This window comes from Lithobates pipiens, unplaced genomic scaffold (assembly GCF_037356315.1).
Source record: "Lithobates pipiens isolate NorthernLeopardFrog02 unplaced genomic scaffold, aLitPip1_a1.2 Scaffold_16, whole genome shotgun sequence".
Lineage (NCBI taxonomy): Eukaryota > Metazoa > Chordata > Amphibia > Anura > Ranidae > Lithobates > Lithobates pipiens.
Genome location: NW_027507748.1, coordinates 320712859 through 320730852, shown reverse-complemented (window position 1 = coordinate 320730852; position 17994 = coordinate 320712859). Strand labels below are relative to the sequence as shown.

The 17994-nt window shown below is 46.4% G+C and overlaps 1 protein-coding gene across 2 annotated transcripts in view; it reads left to right on the top strand.

Moving 5' to 3' along the window:
- The window catches only part of LOC143982734 (uncharacterized), a 111872-nt gene extending 109444 nt beyond the window's left edge, over positions 1-2428 (top strand). For both annotated transcript variants that reach the window (XM_077481705.1, XM_077481707.1), the window contains exon 15: positions 656-2428. In XM_077481705.1, the coding sequence (XP_077337831.1) occupies positions 656-943 (288 nt within the window). In that variant the 3' untranslated portion in view covers positions 944-2428. The remainder of the gene's footprint in view (positions 1-655) is intronic.
- Positions 2429-17994: the final 15566 nt, after the last annotated feature.

Here is a 17994-nt window from a genome sequence, read left to right as displayed (position 1 = left end):
GAGGGCAGCAATACCCATGCTTCCTTTTTGAACCTCCAAGATTGTGTGATGCATGCAACACCATTACACCACCCTTGAGCATAGGAGAATACTATTGTACTGTGATGCCTCCATGTCCAGTGAGGGGAGAGAGAAAGACATTGCTCTTGGGCACAGTGCTGGCTCGAGATCAGGTAAGTATGGAGGGGGGGATCCTGTTTAGAGAAGGTTTTTTTTTTTACCTTGATACACAGAATGCATAAGGTTAGCTTCACACCTCTGAGTTTTGCAGTGCTTTTTCAGTTTTGCAGAAACGCATTACAGTCCATTGAACATGATTTCCTATGAGTCATGTTCACATCTGTGCTTTTCTCAACTGGTGCAAGTTTTTTTGCCCATAGCAGGTTGCGTTTTAGTTCTATAAACTTCATTGGAAATGTATAATACATGTCAGAGGGCTCCTCTAGCTACACACCTCAGACAAAGTTTTACGAATGGGGTGGGCTGTGGTGTGTTTAGAAAAATGGTGTATAACTGAAAGCTGATGACTATCCATTCTTGCTTTGTTACAAATGCACTCCTTCATGTAATCCTTAATATGTGATATCATTTATACCTAACTAGGCCAAGCTTTCACCTCAAAATTATTTTATTGATCAATGTGTTTTATTTTTAGGTGGTCCAAGTGTATATGAGCTGGTTGACTGCTTCTGTGCCAGTTCCTCGTTGGCAGTTGGTAGGAGTTCAACGGTTAACCATTCCAGTAGACAGTTCTGTAAAGGTCTCTATAAAAGTCCTACCTAGGCAGCGAGCAGTTTGGAGTAGCAACTGGATTCTTGAGCCTGGAGAATTTTCTCTTTATGCTGGGGGACAGCAGCCTTATCAAATCACAAGTGTGCCATCCAATGTTCTGCAAGCTAACTTTTTAGTAGTGGGGGATTCTCGTCCTCTTAATACTTGCTGAAGGAGCGGTTGAATTGCCTTTTTTGCTCCACTAGGTGGAGCAACATAAAAATAATTGTTTCCTTGTTCCTCATTGATTGTTACTTGAAGACAATAAGGCCTTATCAATAAACTGTCTGCATGGAAAATGCTGCAAATACTGTATGTGCACACAAAATGATGGTATCCCTTCTATCACTCCTGCCATTATTGTTCTTAGACATTTATGATAAACTATAATAAGATGGTTTTTGTCCAATCTTTTATTAGCTTCTATGTATCGGGCGCCAACAATGAACACAGTAACACAGAACATTAGTCAGTACATATGCAATTCAATAAAAACACCGTAAGTAATCCCATTTTTATAAAAGACATGTATTTATTTTAAATAGAGCAGTGACACATTGTGGTAACAATCCTAGTGTTCCTTTATTTTACTTGCAACTTCATGCATTTGAAAATAGAAAGTTAAACTGCTTTAAACCCAAGTTTAGGTGTATACATATTAGCATTATCCTAAGACAATGTATAATCCACTCACTTTGTTGACCCTCAGTGTTTCCTGAGCATGGACCTAGGTAACAGTGTACCATACCATAATTAATCTGTGCCATGGTTTTAGAACAATTAAGATACAACCTAATAGTTTATATCATAGTATCCCTAATGGTAGACTTGATGGCGCTATGATGTGCTATGCTAATGAAAGTACATCAAATGCCACATAGGAGATGCTAAGGAAGATGGGTATCGGACTTGCTTTATTTTAGTAATAAGGGTATAATGGCAGTGTGAAATGAAGGCTTGCCTCCTGTGCTTGTCTTGTGTCAACTCCCATACTAAACTCTGCTTCTTTCTTGATGATGAAACCTTGGCTTAGAGATGATCACTGCTATTTATCAAAATGCAGTAAAAAAACAATTCACCTTATATACCACTGTAAAGGGTAAAAAGGTAAATTATATTTTAGACAGTGTGTTTTATATTGATTAGCACAGCAGTACAATGCAATGCTTACTTTTTATTGTGCCATAATGATGTACAACTATTGCAAGTAATGTGACTTCCACTATCTTGATTACTATATTGTTTACCTGGACACGCTGAATCATTTATATTAAATAGATGTATGTCATCCTGCCATAAGCCAGCATGACCGTTTTGATGCCTGTGATGTGGGTACATGGGCACATTTGGCTTCTTCCATCCTGCAGGGGTGAAACGACACAATAAAAAAAAAAAAAAACTGTTTTTGTGAAGGATATCTTCTGTTGCCGCTTTCTGTATTGTATTTATTGTAAAAGTCCTGGAGATAGCCCTCTAATGCTTCCAATATATTAGGCTGTGAGCTCCCCTGGAGAACAGATACTTATTTGTCTGGTTCTAGGTTCTTTGTAAAGCACTGCAGAATATGCCAGCACAGCATAAATATGTGAGCTAAATAATGTGTATATTAGTTATGTACCGTACCTCAAACAGGAATAAAAGACAACGATGCAGATTATTTTTGGCTGTGGAATGCATTTGTATTGAGAGTTGGAAATACAGTTTAAACACAAAATAATTTTTTTTCTTTTTAAAATATATGCTTTTTTTTTTTTTTTTTTTTTTTTTTTTTTTTTTTAAAGTGTATCTAAAAATCATAAAATACTAGTTTCATTGCTGTCATTTATTTTCCTGTTCCCTTCCTTTTTACAATTTTCCACCATGATCACCCTACTAGTAATAGGCTTTTCAAAACGTCCTGTCTGATGGTGACAACCCTCCCTGTGCAGCTCCCTAATCCCTAGTACACACGTTCAGAAATAGGCCGAAAAATACCGCTTTCGAAGTAGCTTTCGGGGGACGATCACAACAGTTCATGTGAAATTACCTAACTATGCTTTTGGTGAAGGAGCATCTGCACATGCTCCGAATTGTCACCACCCCCTTTTCATCACTTCCATGCAATCCACGATGGCCCTGGAAGCATGGTGGCCATCTTGACCCTGCACTTCAACCTTCCCCTGTAGCTGCTGGTCGACACAGCATTCTGGAAGAACACCGACAGGAGCCTGGGTGAAAATGAAGGGTTTACACCAAGAAAGAGGGCCCCAAAATGTGTTTACAAATGGAGCCCACCATGTTCCACAAGGGGTTACTTTTAACACAAGTTCTGAATACATTAAATAACTTGCCATCTTGAGATTTCCAACAGTAAATCGGTGCTTGAGAATTAAATCTGAATGCCAGGCAAACCTCTAAATACACAGATCAAAAACATATATAGGAACTGTTTTATCTGCCAGTGAATTGGCATTTTTGACCATTCAGTTCTGAGATTTACACAGGTAAGTTACAGTTGTACACTGTACAAGGGATGAAGTGGCTTACTCTCTCTGCCCCAACCTGCTGATTGGACAGTAAATAGAATAATGAGGTCATTCATAGGCTCTCTTCTATTAGCATGTTGCTTGCCAACTTATTTCATACAAATCAATATGATACACCCTGCACGTTCTTATTTCTCAGCCCCTCAGCTACTAAACACTTAATATCCCCCTAGATATCCAAGAAAACACAATTTAATACCACAGCACTATAAAATATTAAAAATATAAATCCATCAAATTGATAAAAGTGTAGTAGTGGTTCTAAAGGTTTTTTTTTTTTTTTTTCTAACTCAATGCACTCTCTAAACCTTCTGCATGTAGATTTCTCCCCCAGCCTCCCCCCTTATACATACCTGAGCCCTATCTTGATCCAGTGATGTGCATGAGAGCAGGGTCTCTCTCCTCATAGGCCATTGGCTCCCACTGCTGTCAACAACAGCCAGTGAGGATGGTACGGGTAGCTAGTAAGTGAGTCTGCACAAGTGCCCCAATAGCAAACTGGGGAGGAGCCAGGAGCACTAATGTGGGACCTGAGAAGAGAAGGATCAAGGCTGCTTTTGGCAAAACCACTGCACAGATCAGGTAAGCATGACATGTTTGTTTTCTAAAGAAAAAAATATGGGTTTACTAATTACTAACACTTTAAATCTTATATAACAAATGAGTTGAATGAGCTCACTATAGTGCAACTTCCCCCTTAAATACATGTTATCATAAACCAGATAAAAACACCATTCTGTTTTGCCAAAGCATTTAAACAATATTGTTTGGTTGTATAACAGTTACCTGCTTAACATGTGTTCTTTTGTTTGCTGCTCTAACCTTCTTTTCTTTTCTCTTTCTCTATTTCTCTCCCCCCCCTCCCCCTCCCTACCCTTCCACCGTGTGGGAATCTGCGGATGTCGAGCGGTATACTGTCGGGCCCTTCTACTGGAACGAGTATGCTCCTGGCGGTCGTCCGGAGCGGCGGTGACCGGGTAAGAACTAGCTTCCACATCCCCCCACCCTCCGACGTGACTGATGGCTAAAATTTTATCCTTAAATGTTCATGGCTTAAACTCAAACAAGAAGTGGCATCTGGCACTGAGGGAATTTAGGCAGTCAGGTGCGGACATAGTCCTGGTTCAGGAAACACATTTCGATAAGGGAGGTTCTTTTGCTTTTGCCTCTAGATATTTCCCTCTTGCTTATCTATCCTCAGGGTCTCATAAGAGAGCGGGCGTGGCTATCCTGATCCGCCAAGGGGCCCCATTTGCCTACCTTGATCACTACAGTGACCCCGGGGGTGGATTCTTGATACTTAAAGGCACATGGAGATCCAATCCGATCACCCTGTGTACCCTTTACGCCCCGAATACTCATCAACACAGTTTTCTCTCTAAACTCTTGCTACGATTATCTAAATCGGACCACGGTTATCTAGTGGTGGGGGGTGACTTTAACCTGGCCCATTCAGCTACAGTGGACTGCTTGGCGGCGGTGCCCCGGCCGCCCTCGGCTAAAGCACTTAGAGACTCCAAACTCTTTCACCAACTGACCCGGCGATATGCTCTTTTTGACGCCTGGCGCGCCCTCCACCCGGTAGATCGGCAGTATACCTATTACTCGGCCCCTCATCAACTGCATACCCGTATAGATTATTTTTTCACTAACAACGTTACATTGAGGAAGGTCCGGAGTGCCCAGGTCCTGCCAATTTCTTGGTCGGATCATGCCCCGATACTACCAACACTGGACCTCGGTGCCCCGGTGGTTAGGCCCTATAATTGGAAGCTGAACACTTTCCTCTTGCAACACCTTCCTTCCCAAGCAGAACTGGTCTCGACCTTGAAATATTATTTTGCTGAAAATGCAACACCCGATGTTTCCCTCCCCACGTTGTGGGAGGCCCACAAAGCGGTCATCCGCGGTAAGTGTATGGCTCTTTCTTCTGCACTGAAGAAAGACGTCAAGGCCACTAAGCTGCGAACGGAAGGGGAGCTCGGGCAATTGGAACGGGCTATGCAAGCCTCCCCCTCATTGCGCATCCTCCGCAAGATAACGAAGCTCCGCATGGTGCTTCGGGATCTGGCACTTCGCCGTGTGGAGAAGACCCTCCTGAGGATTAGACAGACATTTTATGACAGGGGCAACAAAGCGCACTCTCTTTTAGTGAGGAAACTTGGAGATAAAAACCTCCAGTCCACCCCACATCAGATTAAGACTAAGGCCAATATTGTGGTCTCCCACCCTAAGGAGGTAGTTGACGCGTTTGCGAGCTTCTATGAGGAGCTGTACAACAGCCGCGACATCCCTGGTGACCCCTTGCCGGCAGAGCTCACCCAACGCATTCACCGCTATCTGACAGACAGCGGGATCCCCTGCCTTCGAGCCCAGGACCTAGCCTCCTTGAACAAGCCCATTACAGAGGAGGAGATAGAATTAACCATTAAGTCGTTACCAGCTCATAAATCTCCGGGCCCGGATGGACTGTCCTATGAATATTATAAATCGTTCCTGCCCCTATTGCTCCCGTACATGAGCAGACTGTTTAATGCGTTCCTGCAGCATACCCCGGTCCCTCCGGATATGCAGCGCTCCTTTCTTACTCTGATTCCTAAACCGGATAAGGACCCCATCCTATGTGCCAACTACAGGCCTATTGCGCTCTTGAATGCGGACCTAAAAATCTTTACAAAACTCCTGTCCTTGCGGCTCAATGAGGTCCTCCCTTTCCTCGTACATAAAGATCAGGTGGGGTTTGTCCCCCTTCGTCAGGCAGGTGATAACACCAGGAAGGTTATAGATTTGGTCGACGTGGCGAATAAGGGGGGCATCCCATCTCTGCTCCTGAGTCTGGATGCGGAAAAAGCCTTTGATAGACTGGGGTGGCCCTTCATGTTAGCCATGCTGACACACATGGGGATGAGGGGACCGTTCCTGCAGGCTATACGGCACCTTTACTCTACTCCGACCTCGCAAGTTAAGACCCCTTTTGCTACCTCCTCGACCTTCTCTGTTTCTAATGGCACACGCCAGGGATGCCCCCTCTCGCCCTTATTGTTTGCTCTATGCGTGGAACCCCTGGCGGCGTCCATTAGGCGGAACCAGGATATCAGGGGCATCCCGGTCAGGGACAGGGAATTCAAGGTTTCGCTGTTCGCGGACGATGTGATCCTTACCCTGACCCAGCCTCTGGTCTCCCTGCCCAACTTACACAAAGAGCTCGATCACTACAGTGCCCTATCGGGTTATAAAATCAATGCCTCAAAATCAGAAGCCCTCCCAGTAAACATCCCACCCCTGGAGGTGGATCGTCTACGATCTGCTTTCCCATATCATTGGAAAACCTCCTCATTGAAATATCTGGGGATACATATTACCCCGACATTCCCTTCCCTATACCAGGCAAACTTCCCGCCCCTGTATGGCACCATCAGGCAACTGCTTTCCCGGTGGCGAAAACATCAGCTTTCCCTTTTTGGTAGGATAGCGTCTGTGAAAATGACGATCCTTCCGAAACTCCTTTACCTCTTCCAGACCCTTCCTATCCCCATACCTTACCATCATCTGAAAAAATTGCAAGCGGACCTGCTCAATTTTGTGTGGAACTACAAACGCCATAGAATCCCTCGTTCTGTCATGACAGCCTCCCGCTCAGACGGGGGTCTGGCGTTTCCGGACCTCATTAAGTACTATCAAGCAGCCCAGCTCCGCGCAGTGACCTCCTGGTTCACCCAGCGGTCGTACAATAGATGGACGGAAATTGAGAAACTCTGGTTGGCCCCGGCTCATCCTAATAGCATGCTCTGGAGCGCGGCAGCTTCGATCCCTCGGGCCCAACTATTGGGAACTATGTCACACCTGCAGGGCCTATGGCGTAAGCTCTCTAAGGTCCACGAGTTATCCTCGGATAAGTCGCTCCTGACGTCCTTTCTATATCATCCTAAAGTGCCAGATAGCCTGACATATCCGATGTCGCATCCATGGTCGTCCCGGAATCTTTTCCACCTGGGCACCCTGGTGGACCCTAGGTCGCGGAGGCTGTTGTCTTATGCCGACCTTCAATCTAAATTTGATCTCCCACGACAGAGTTTTTATAGTTATTTACAGATAAGACATTACGCCCAGACCATATCTTCTGACCTGCGCTTTTCTCCGCCCTCCGCATTTGAGACTGTGATCCTAGCGGGCTCGGCCCAAAGGGGATTGATATCAACCATCTATAAAATAATCAACGCTCCCCCTAAAGCTCTGACAGGCAACCATACCTATATGCACAAGTGGGAGGAGGCGTTGGGTGAGGAGATTACGGAGGAGCAGTGGCAGTTGATATGGTCCCAGGCCTCGAAAAGCTCTATGTGCACACTCTACCGGGAGAATGCGTATAAAATTTTATTTTTTTGGTATATGACCCCGGACGTTCTACACGCCATCTATCCCGCCTCCTCCGACATGCTGGAGATGCCGGGCCCACAGGGGAACACTGTTCCACATTTACTGGCGGTGCCCCCTCGTGGTCCCCTTCTGGGAAGAGGTCCAGCGCCTCTTGGCTACTGTACTAGATCAGCAGGTGACACTAGACCCCAAGACTTTCCTGCTGGGCATCCCCTTTCCCAAATTGACAAAGTCCTGAAAGAAACTGTCCAGACATATCCTGACAGCGGCGAGGTGTCTAATTGCCCTGCATTGGAAAAAAGTACAGCCTCCCACCCTCGACGCGCTCCATACTAGAATTAGAGACGTGGAATTGATGGAGAGGATGACCGCCAGGATACAGGACCGGATAGAGGCTCATGATGTGGTTTGGAGCCCATGGAAACTTCGGGAGGACCAGCTGTGATTCGCTGCAGAGACCGCACACGGTGCTTACCCCCCCCCCTTCCCTCACCCACCCTCCCCCCTATCTCTCGTCCCCCTTCTATTTCCTAAATGGCCTCTCTCCTTTTTCTTATCCCTTCTATCATCTACCCTTTCGCTCTTGATCTCCCCTATTTCCTCTTCTTCACTTAACTTCTATCTCCTTTTCTTTTCCTTCTTGAATCTTTAACCGCTTCTGTTCTCGTTTCCTTGTGCTCTATGGTTCCTTTAGGAAGATGCTTTGATAACAGCAACTAAAGGGAGCAACCTGAAGTACTTGTAGATATAAGCATATAGATATTGGAATCTCTCGCTGGCTAATGTGACGGTTGGCGATATACTCCTGTATCCAGTGTTGGCCCGGTTGATCGGGGGGGGAGTCTATTTGGCCAGGTCTATGCCTGTTCCAGACGGCTCCCTCTGGATCGAAGGGCGGAAGATCCCATAGTTTGCTCATTTTCTTGTGGAACTGATCTGATGTAATGCGACATGATGTGTAATGCATTGTTGGAAACAATAAAAAGTTAATTGATAAACAATATTGTTTGACCCCTTATAATATACAAAATGATATATAGTCACCATTGTACTATAGTCTACCCCCCCCCCCCCCCACACCTTTGAGGACTGGGGCTGATGTGAATGTACAGTCAGTGCTATTGTATTTTATTGATGTATTCTCCACTTCCTTTTCAACATACCAGCGACCATAGAACGGAGAACAAGGGAAGACTCAAGAAATAGTGTAATCATGTTTTATTTATTGCAATAAAGCTGCAATTCTGTGCAGATCTGTTCATTGGCAAAGTACAGCCAAAACAGGACGTGTCCCCGCTCATTGCAAAGTGGTCTGTAGAACGCAAATCTGCATTGCAATTGCTGGAAGTGACATAGAAAAGTCTGAACCAACGCGTTTCGTTCAAAACACAGATGTCATCGGGAGCAACACCGCCCCACCATACTCTGCTGCCTAAATACCCTCTGATCCTCTGTAGCATTAACCCTTTGAAACCCACACTATATTATTCTATTACACTCTCTGAATCACTGCTATTTCACTACTGTACTATATCGCTCTAATCTTATATGCTAGCAATTGCACTAAAGTATTCTTTGAGCAAGCAAGTATATTTTTATGTATACAAAAATGTAAATATTTCAAATATGTATAAATATTGAAAACTAATATAAGGAATGGAAAGGAGTTGTCTGGTGTCTGAGAATCCCCGCTACCACATCCCAAAGATTGAAATGTATAGAAGCAGCAGAGATGGGACTTTAGAGGTGCCAATGTACACAAATGTATAAACATATGAATTTTATTATGAACATATAAAAAAGTGAAAATTTTATATAAAACCAACAATATCCATACAGCTTATACAGTGATGATGCAGTAACTTCATCTCTACATGTTTCTCCAGGCTATGGCTTCTTCAGGAGATTTGCAAACCCTGCATACAAAAATCACTAAAGATTTAAACAATAAATGATTTACCATCCATACAAGAAGGATAAATAACATATAATGTACTTGTACATCTAGGTGTATACCAAATAGACACTGAATTAGAGAAGAAAGTATTTAACAAAGTGCACTCGTTTATAGGTCATCTGGAGGGCTCCTTCACCTGCGTTGTAGCACTGCCGTTATAAATATAAGGAATGTATTATAGGAGTTGTAAAGGCAGAAGGTTTTTTTTATCTTTATGCATAAAGATAAAAAAAACCTTTTGTGTGAAGCAGCCTCCACAGCACCCCCCCCCCCCCTAATTACTTACCTGAACCTCTTCTCTCTGCAGCGATGTCTTAGCTGTCCCAGACTCTCCTCCTGATTGGCTGAGAAACAGCAGTGGCGCCATTGGCCCCACATCTGTCACTCAAAATCAGGCAGCCAATCGGGAGAGAGGGGAGCGGGGCTTGAATTGGGGCTCTGTGTCGGAATGGATACATGGCGCCCATACTCGGCTTGGGTGCCCCCTGTAGCAAGCTGATGAGAGGGATCGGGGCTGCTCTGTGTAAAACCAACTGCACAGAGTAGGCAAGTATAACATGTTTGACTTTTGTTTTTTTTAAACAAAAAATTAGCCTTTACAATCACTTTAATACTACAATTATTAGAACTAAAACATATATACAATGCTGTGAAAATGTATTTGCCCCCTTTCTGATTTTTAAATTTTTTTTGCATATTTGTCACACTTAAATGACTCAGATCATCAAGCTAATTTTATTATTACACAAAGATAACCTGAGTAAATACAAAATGCAGTTTTTAAATTATGGTTTCATTTATTAAGGCAAAAAAGCTGTCCAAACCTGCCTGGCTTTACGTGAAAAAGTAATTGCCCCCTAAACCTAATAACTGGTTGTGCCACCCTTGGTGGCAACAACTGCAATCAAGCGTTTGAGATAACTGGCAATAAGTCTTTCACATTGCTGTGGAGCAATTTTGGCCCACTCTTCTTTGCATAATTGTTTTAATTCAGCCACTTTGGAGGGTTTGAACGTCCTGTGTAAGGTCATGATACAGCCTCTCAATAGGATTTAAGTCCAGGCTTTGACTAGGCCACTCCAAAACCTAAATTTCTCTTACATTCACCGACTGACGCAGCTCATTTCTTAGACCATCAGGTTGTTACACCACCTTCAGGAGAGGACTAGGCAGAACATGTTATAACAAAACTAGAACTTTCTAGTTCCGCCCAAGGGCAGTCTCTTAGGTAACAACCCCCCAGCCTGCCTCCTGCAGCTTCAGTTTTTTTTCTGCCTCGTGAAGGAGAAGGACCTAGGAACCCTGCGGGCCCATCGGTCCATGGATTTTTTTTCTTCAGAAGTTTGCCTTTTGCGCAAGATTAGAGATCCTGTGATCTGCTATCAACAGCCGACTGGGTGACAGGCTGGATGCCCTTATCCTTGTAATCTCCCCAGCCTGGCCAGCGAACACGTTCAGACCAGAGCTCCGCGCTGGGTCGGCCACGACCTGCCCCCCAGCTCCAGGGGCGGCCGGTGGGCGTAATGCACACATATGACCGGGCTACTGATTTCTGCGTCAGTGTGTCGGGCCAGCAGCCACCCTGTACTGATCAGAGAGTGGGTCTGTGATGGAATGTTCCCCAGCTCCTCAGGACTGGTAAGTACAGCTCTTTGTGCCTTGGTGGGGCTGAGCAGCTGGGCATTCCCTGGGGGGTCCCTCGCCTCCCTCTTTTCTCTCCCTGTCCCTATCTTCCCTCCCCCCTTCCCTGTGGGGGATGCTGCATGGGCTGCTGAGCGGTGTGTGTGCCATAGACAGGGGTTCCCCAGGGGGGCTGTTCACCTGGGGTGGGGACTGCGCTGGGTATCTGTGCCCTGGATGTCTGTAGGTCTTTCCCCTGGGTGTCTGGAGGCTGTGTCTGTTGATCGATATAGCGATGTTTACCGCCATTTCTCTGCCTGTTCTTCACTGGCCTTCATTGCATACAGTGTTGGGCGGCCAATTTTGGTGTGACCAGGGGTCAGCATGCTCTGGCTCCATTTTACTGTAGTCCGGTGGCCATTTTCCCTGTGATTGTCATTTATACTGGACGCTCGGCGGCCATTTTGTTGAAGCCTGAACACGTTTTTCAGCTTCAGCGCTGTACAGTGGAGCTCAGCACAGCGTGGTTTTCTCTCATAAGCATCTGGGAGCTGACACAGACACACCTATTTGCATGGCGCAGAACTCTGTCAGGGTGGTGAGTCCTGCGGTGGGGGCCCCTCAGCCTGCAGTAGTTAGGAGGGTGGGACCATCACTGTCCTAAGTCCCCAACAGGTGGCAGACAGGGTAGGGTCAGCATGGCTTCAGAAACTGTTGTTTTTTCCCCCAAAATCCAGGCAATTGCAACCGGTTCACCTGCAGACAGTGCAGTGCCTCTGAACGCTTTGTCAGCGGTCCTTAATACGTTCGTTGCCAAGATGGAGGCGGTGCGTGTGCGCAAAGGTGGTAAAAAATGGCCCCTGCCCCCGTCCTCTGGGGAGAGCTCTGACGCAGACTCGGGCCCTGCTGAGGTTGGTGACCCCTGCTTTGTTTCAGATGACGCTGACCAGGACCGTTCGGACAGTAAGGATGATTCCCCGTTTGGGTCTGTGCACGATAAAGCACTTGTTGGAGCACTTATGACAGCTGTGCGTGATACCCTGAAAATTCAGGATTCAGCAGATACCTCTGCTGATGTAGTGGTCCCTTTTGGGTCTCGTAAGCCAGCCCCTACACCTAAGGTGTTTCTGCATCTGACTTATTTCGATAAGTTCATATACAAGGAATGGAGTCGACCGCAACGGACCTTTTCAGTCACCAAATACATGGCGGTGCTTTATCCCTTTGAGGAGAGCCGTCTCAAAAAATGGTCGGCTCTTCCGGTTGTGTACCCCCCCAGTATCCAGGTTAAAAGGTAACCACGATTCCGGTAGAGGAGACTCCTGCCTTTAAGGATCCCACGGACAGGAAGGCCGAAGCAGTGTCTCGTTCCTTGTTTACGGTTGTGGGGTCAGCGATGCGACCAGTACTGGCATCCGCACTTGTGTCACAGACACTTACTGAGTGGGCAAAACTTTTGTACCGCGAATCGGGGGAGCAACAGGCTTCTCCTGTCTGCGTGCAACTAGCAGACCAGTTAGTGCAAGGCCTTAAGTATGTTTGTGACGCTGTCCTGGTTACTCTCCCTCTGTTATCCAGGGCTTCAATGTCAGCTGTGGTGCTGAGGCACCTGATTTGGCTAAAATGCTGGTCGGCTGACCAGGCATCTAAAAAAGCCCTGACAGATTTACCCTTCCTTGGCGAGCGGCTCTTTGGAGCGTCGTTGGATGACATGATTAAAAATGCCACAGGTGGTAAGAGTACTCTACGATTTTTCGTCTGCCCAGGCTTCGGCTAAACGTCCCCAGCCCGACAGGATGACCTCTGAAGAACAAAAACATCCCTGGAACCACAAGCCTGCTAGCAAAAGTGCTACTGCATGAAGGTTTGCCCCTGCCCGCAACACGGGTGGGGGGGGTCGCCTTCGGGAGTTTGCAGCCCAGTGGGCCTCTCGGCTGTCCGGCCAATGGGTTTCCGATCTGATTTCCTCTGGCTACAAGATAGAGTTCCTCTCTTGGCCGCTAAACAGATTCTTCCCCCTCCAGCATTCCCGTACTCTCAGCTTGCCGGGAGGCCCTGATGGGGGCAGTAAGGGACCTGCTGAGTTGCTGGGTGATAGTACCTGTTCCGGAGCCAGAAAGATTCCAGGGGTTCTACTCCAATCTGTTTCCTTCTTGGGGAATACAATCTTGGACCTAAAAGCTCTCAATTACTTTGTAAAAGTACAGAGATTCAGAATGGAATCAATTCGCGCAGTAGTCTCTCCACTCCATCTAGGGGACTCCCTGGTGTCTTTGGACATCCAGGATGCGTACCTGCACATACCCATATGCCTTCAGCATCAGAAATGTCTGTGATTTGCAGTTGGGGAAGCCCACTAACAGTTTGTTGCTCTCCCATTTGGCTTGACGTCAGCCCCCCCGAGTCTTTACCAAGGTATTGGCTCCTGTTTTGGCGTTGCTGCGACAACGCAGGATCGTGATCGTAGGTTACCTAGACGATCTCTTCCTGAGAGCATCTTCCACCTCAGAATTAGAGGAGGATGTGGCGACCACCATGCAGACCCTGCAGGAATTTGGGTGGCTGTTGAACCTAAAAAAGTCGGTGGTTGTACCGACTCAGCGCTTGGAGTACCTAGGCTTACTGCTAGACTCCATGGAAGTGAGAGTTTTTCTCCCTTCAGACAAGCTGCAGACTCTCAGAGCCACGGTAAAACTGCTGATGAACTGCAGGTGGTCGTCGCTACGCTTCTGCATGCGAGTCCTGGGGCTCATGGTGGCCTCCTTCGAGGCAGTACCATATGCCCAGTTTCACACCAGAATCTTGCAGAAGGAGATCTTAAAGAAATGGGACAAATCTCCATTATCCCTGGATCACCAGATTTAGGTGAGCCAGTCAGTCAGGGACTGCCTGCTCTGGTGGCTGAGGTCCCCAGCACTTCGGTCAGGGAAGTCGTTCCTACCGCTACATTGGACAGTGATCACAACGGACGCCAGTCTAACCGGCTGGGGTTAAGTAATGGGAGTTCAGTCGACCCAGGGCCTCTGGTCGGAGGAGGAATCCAAGTTGCCAATCAATGTGCTCAAGCTACGAGCGATCAGGCTATGCCTCTCCACATGGTCGATAAGACTTCGAGGGCGTCCGATCAGGATTCAGTCAGACAACACCACGGCGGTGGCATATGTCAGTCACCAAGGAGGAACAAGAAGCTCGGCCGCCGCATAGGTCACTCACATCCTTCAGTGGGCAGAGCGACATGTACCGGTCCTATTGGCCATTTACATCCTGGGAGTGTAGAACTGGCATGCGGACTACCTAAGTCGCCAGATGCTGGACCCAGGAGAATAGGCGTTGCATCCGGAGGTGTTCAGGCTACTGTGCCTGCAATGGGGCACAGCAGACATGGATCTTCTGTATGCCCCATGGCGACTGCCGTTACGAGAGGACCTGCTGTCTCAAGGTACAATTCTCCATCCTGCTTTACCATCGCTGGTTTTAACGACATGGATATTGAGAGCCAGGTGTTGAGGGGTCTTTCGGACTCTGTGATTCCAACTATGCTGAAAGCACGGAAAACTTCTCGGAAGATATATCATCGTACCTGGAAGGCATACATCTCCATGTGTGAGGAGAAAGGATGGCGTCCACGCTCCTTTTCTATATCCAGGATTCTGCTGTTTCTACAGCAAGGAGTAGACCAGAAATTGGCTTTAAGTACCATTAACCACTTTCAGACCGGACCATTTTGCTGGTAAATGACCAGAGGTCTTTTTACACTTTGGCACTGCGCTGCTTTAACTGGTAATTGCGCGGTCATGCAATGTTGTACCCAAACAAAATTTGCGTCCTTTTCTTCCCACAAATAGAGCTTTCTTTTGATGGTATTTGATTGCCTCTGCGATTTTTATTTTTTGCGATATAAACGTAAAAAGACCGCAAATTTTGAAAAAAAATGATATTTTCTACTTTTTGTTATTAGAAAAATCCAATAAACTCAATTTTAGTCATACATTTAGGCCAAAATGTATTCAGCCACATGTCTTTGGTAAAAAAAAAGTCAATAATTGTATATTTATTGGTTTGCGCAAAAGTTGTCACATCTACAAACTAAGGTACGTTTTCTGGAATTTACGCAGCTTTTAGTTTACGACTGCCTATCTCATTTCTTGAGGTGCTAAAATGGCAGGGCAGTACAAAACCCCCCCAAATGACCCCATTTTGGAAAGTAGACCCCCTAAGTAAATTGATAAGAGGCATGTTGAGCCCATTGAATATTTTATTTTTTTGCCTCAAGCGATTGAATAATGACAAAAAAAAATTTTTTTTTTTTTTTTTACACAAAGTTGTCACTAAATGATATATTGCTCACACATGCTATGGGCGTATGTGAAATGACACCCCAAAATAAATTCTGCTGCTTCTCCTGAGTATGGGGATACCACATATGTGGGACTTTTTGGGAGCCTAGCCGCGTACGGGGCCCCGAAAACCAAGCACCGCCTTCAGGCTTTCTAAGGGCGTAAATTTTTGAGTTCACTTCTCACTACCTATTACAGTTTTGAAGGCCATAAAATGCCAAGATGGCACAAAACCCCCACAAATGACCCCATTTTAGAAAGTAGACACCCCAAGCTATTTGCTGAGAGGCATGTTGAGTTCATGGAATATTTTATATTTTGCCACAAGTTGCGGGAAAATTACAAACTTTTTTTTTTTTTTTTTTTTTTTAACAAAGTTGTCACTAAATGATATATTGCTCATGCATGCCATGGGCATATGTGAAATGACACCCCAAAATAAATTCTGCTGCTTCTCCTGAGTACGGGGATACCACATATGTGGGACTTTTTGGGAGCCTAGCCGCGTACGGGGCCCCGCAAACCAAGCACCGCCTTCAGGCTTTCTAAGGGCGTAATTTTTTGATTTCACTCCTCACTACCTATTACAGTTTTGAAGGCCATAAAATGCCAAGATGGCACAAAACCCCCACAAATGACCCCATTTTAGAAAGTAGACACCCCAAGCTATTTGCTGAGAGGCATGTTGAGTCCATGGAATATTTTATATTTTGCCACAAGTTGCGGGAAAATTACAAACTTTTTTTTTTTTTTTTTTTTTTCACAAAGTTGTCACTAAATGATATATTGCTCACGCATGCCATGGGCATATGTGAAATGACACCCCAAAATAAATTCTGCTGCTTCTCCTGAGTATGGGGATACCACATATGTGGGACTTTTTGGGAGCCTAGCCGCGTACGGGGCCCCGAAAACCAAGCACCGCCTTCAGGCTTTCTAAGGGCGTTACAGTTTTGAAGGCCATAAAATGCCAAGATGGCACAAACCCCCCCCAAATGACCCCATTTTGGAAAGTAGACACCCCTAAATTTAGGGGTACACTAGTGAGACTAGGTAATAAATGGCGGGTGCCCTGAAACTATAAAAAAATAACTAACCAACCAGCGTCACCTGTAACAGTTATATGGTGATCACTGGTGAAAGGGTTAACTAGGGGGCAATTAGGGGGCTTTATGCGGTAGTATATGGGGGTCCCTGGCGCTATAAAAAGCTGCAGCGAACCTAAATACCTACCTGCCTAACTAGCGTCACCTGTGACACTAATACAGCGATCAGAAAAACGATCGCTTATTAGGCTGGGTTCACACTGGAGCGATGCGGGAACGCCACGAATGCGCGGCGGGGTTCCCGCATCGCATGCCTCCCGGCGGCAGTTCACACTGCCCTATGCGAACTGCTGGGAGTGTCAGTGAAATGTTACTGACACCCCCAGATCAGTTCGCATATCGCAGTGCGATCTGCAAACTCGGATCGCATGGTGTGAACACCCATGCGATCCGATTCTGCTGCGGGCCAAAAAAAGGGTCCCGTGCGAATTTGCGGCGGGTGCGGTGAATGGCTGAACTCGAATCGCACAGAGATCGGATGTGATTTGCACTGCAGTGCGGTGCGAATCACATCCGTTCTCATAAACCGCTGCAATGTGAACCCAGCCTTAGTGACACTGGCGACGGGGGGTGATCACGGGGTTAAACCTTTATTGGGGGGGTTAGGGGGGTACCTTAGAACTAAAGGGGGCTAACCCTAACTGCCCTAACAGTTATTAGTCACAAATGACACCCGCCGGGTGATCAGGGGGTTAAACCTTTATTAGGTAATAAATGGCGGGTGCCCTGAAACTATAAAAAAATAACTAACCAACCAGCGTCACCTGTAACAGTTATATGGTGATCACTGGTGAAAGGGTTAACTAGGGGGCAATCAGGGGGCTTTATGCGGTAGTATATGGGGGTCCCTGGCGCTATAAAAAGCTGCGGCGAACCTAAATACCTACCTGCCTAACTAGCGTCACCTGTGACACTAATACGGCGATCAGAAAAATGATCGCTTATTAGGCTGGGTTCACACTGGAGCGATGCGGAAACGCCGCGAATCCGCGGCGGGTTCCCGCATCGCATGCCTCCCGGCGGCAGTTCACACTGCCCTATGCGAACTGCTGGGAGTGTCAGTGAAATGTTACTGACACCCCCAGATCAGTTCGCATATCGCAGTGCGATCTGCAAACTCGGATCGCATGGTGTGAACACCCATGCGATCCGATTCTGCTGCGGGCCAAAAAAAGGGTCCCGTGCGAATTTGCGGCGGGTGCGGCGGGTGCGGCGAATGGCTGAACTCGAATCGCACAGAGATCGGATGTGATTTGCACTGCAGTGCGGTGCGAATCACATTCGTTCTCATAAACCGCTGC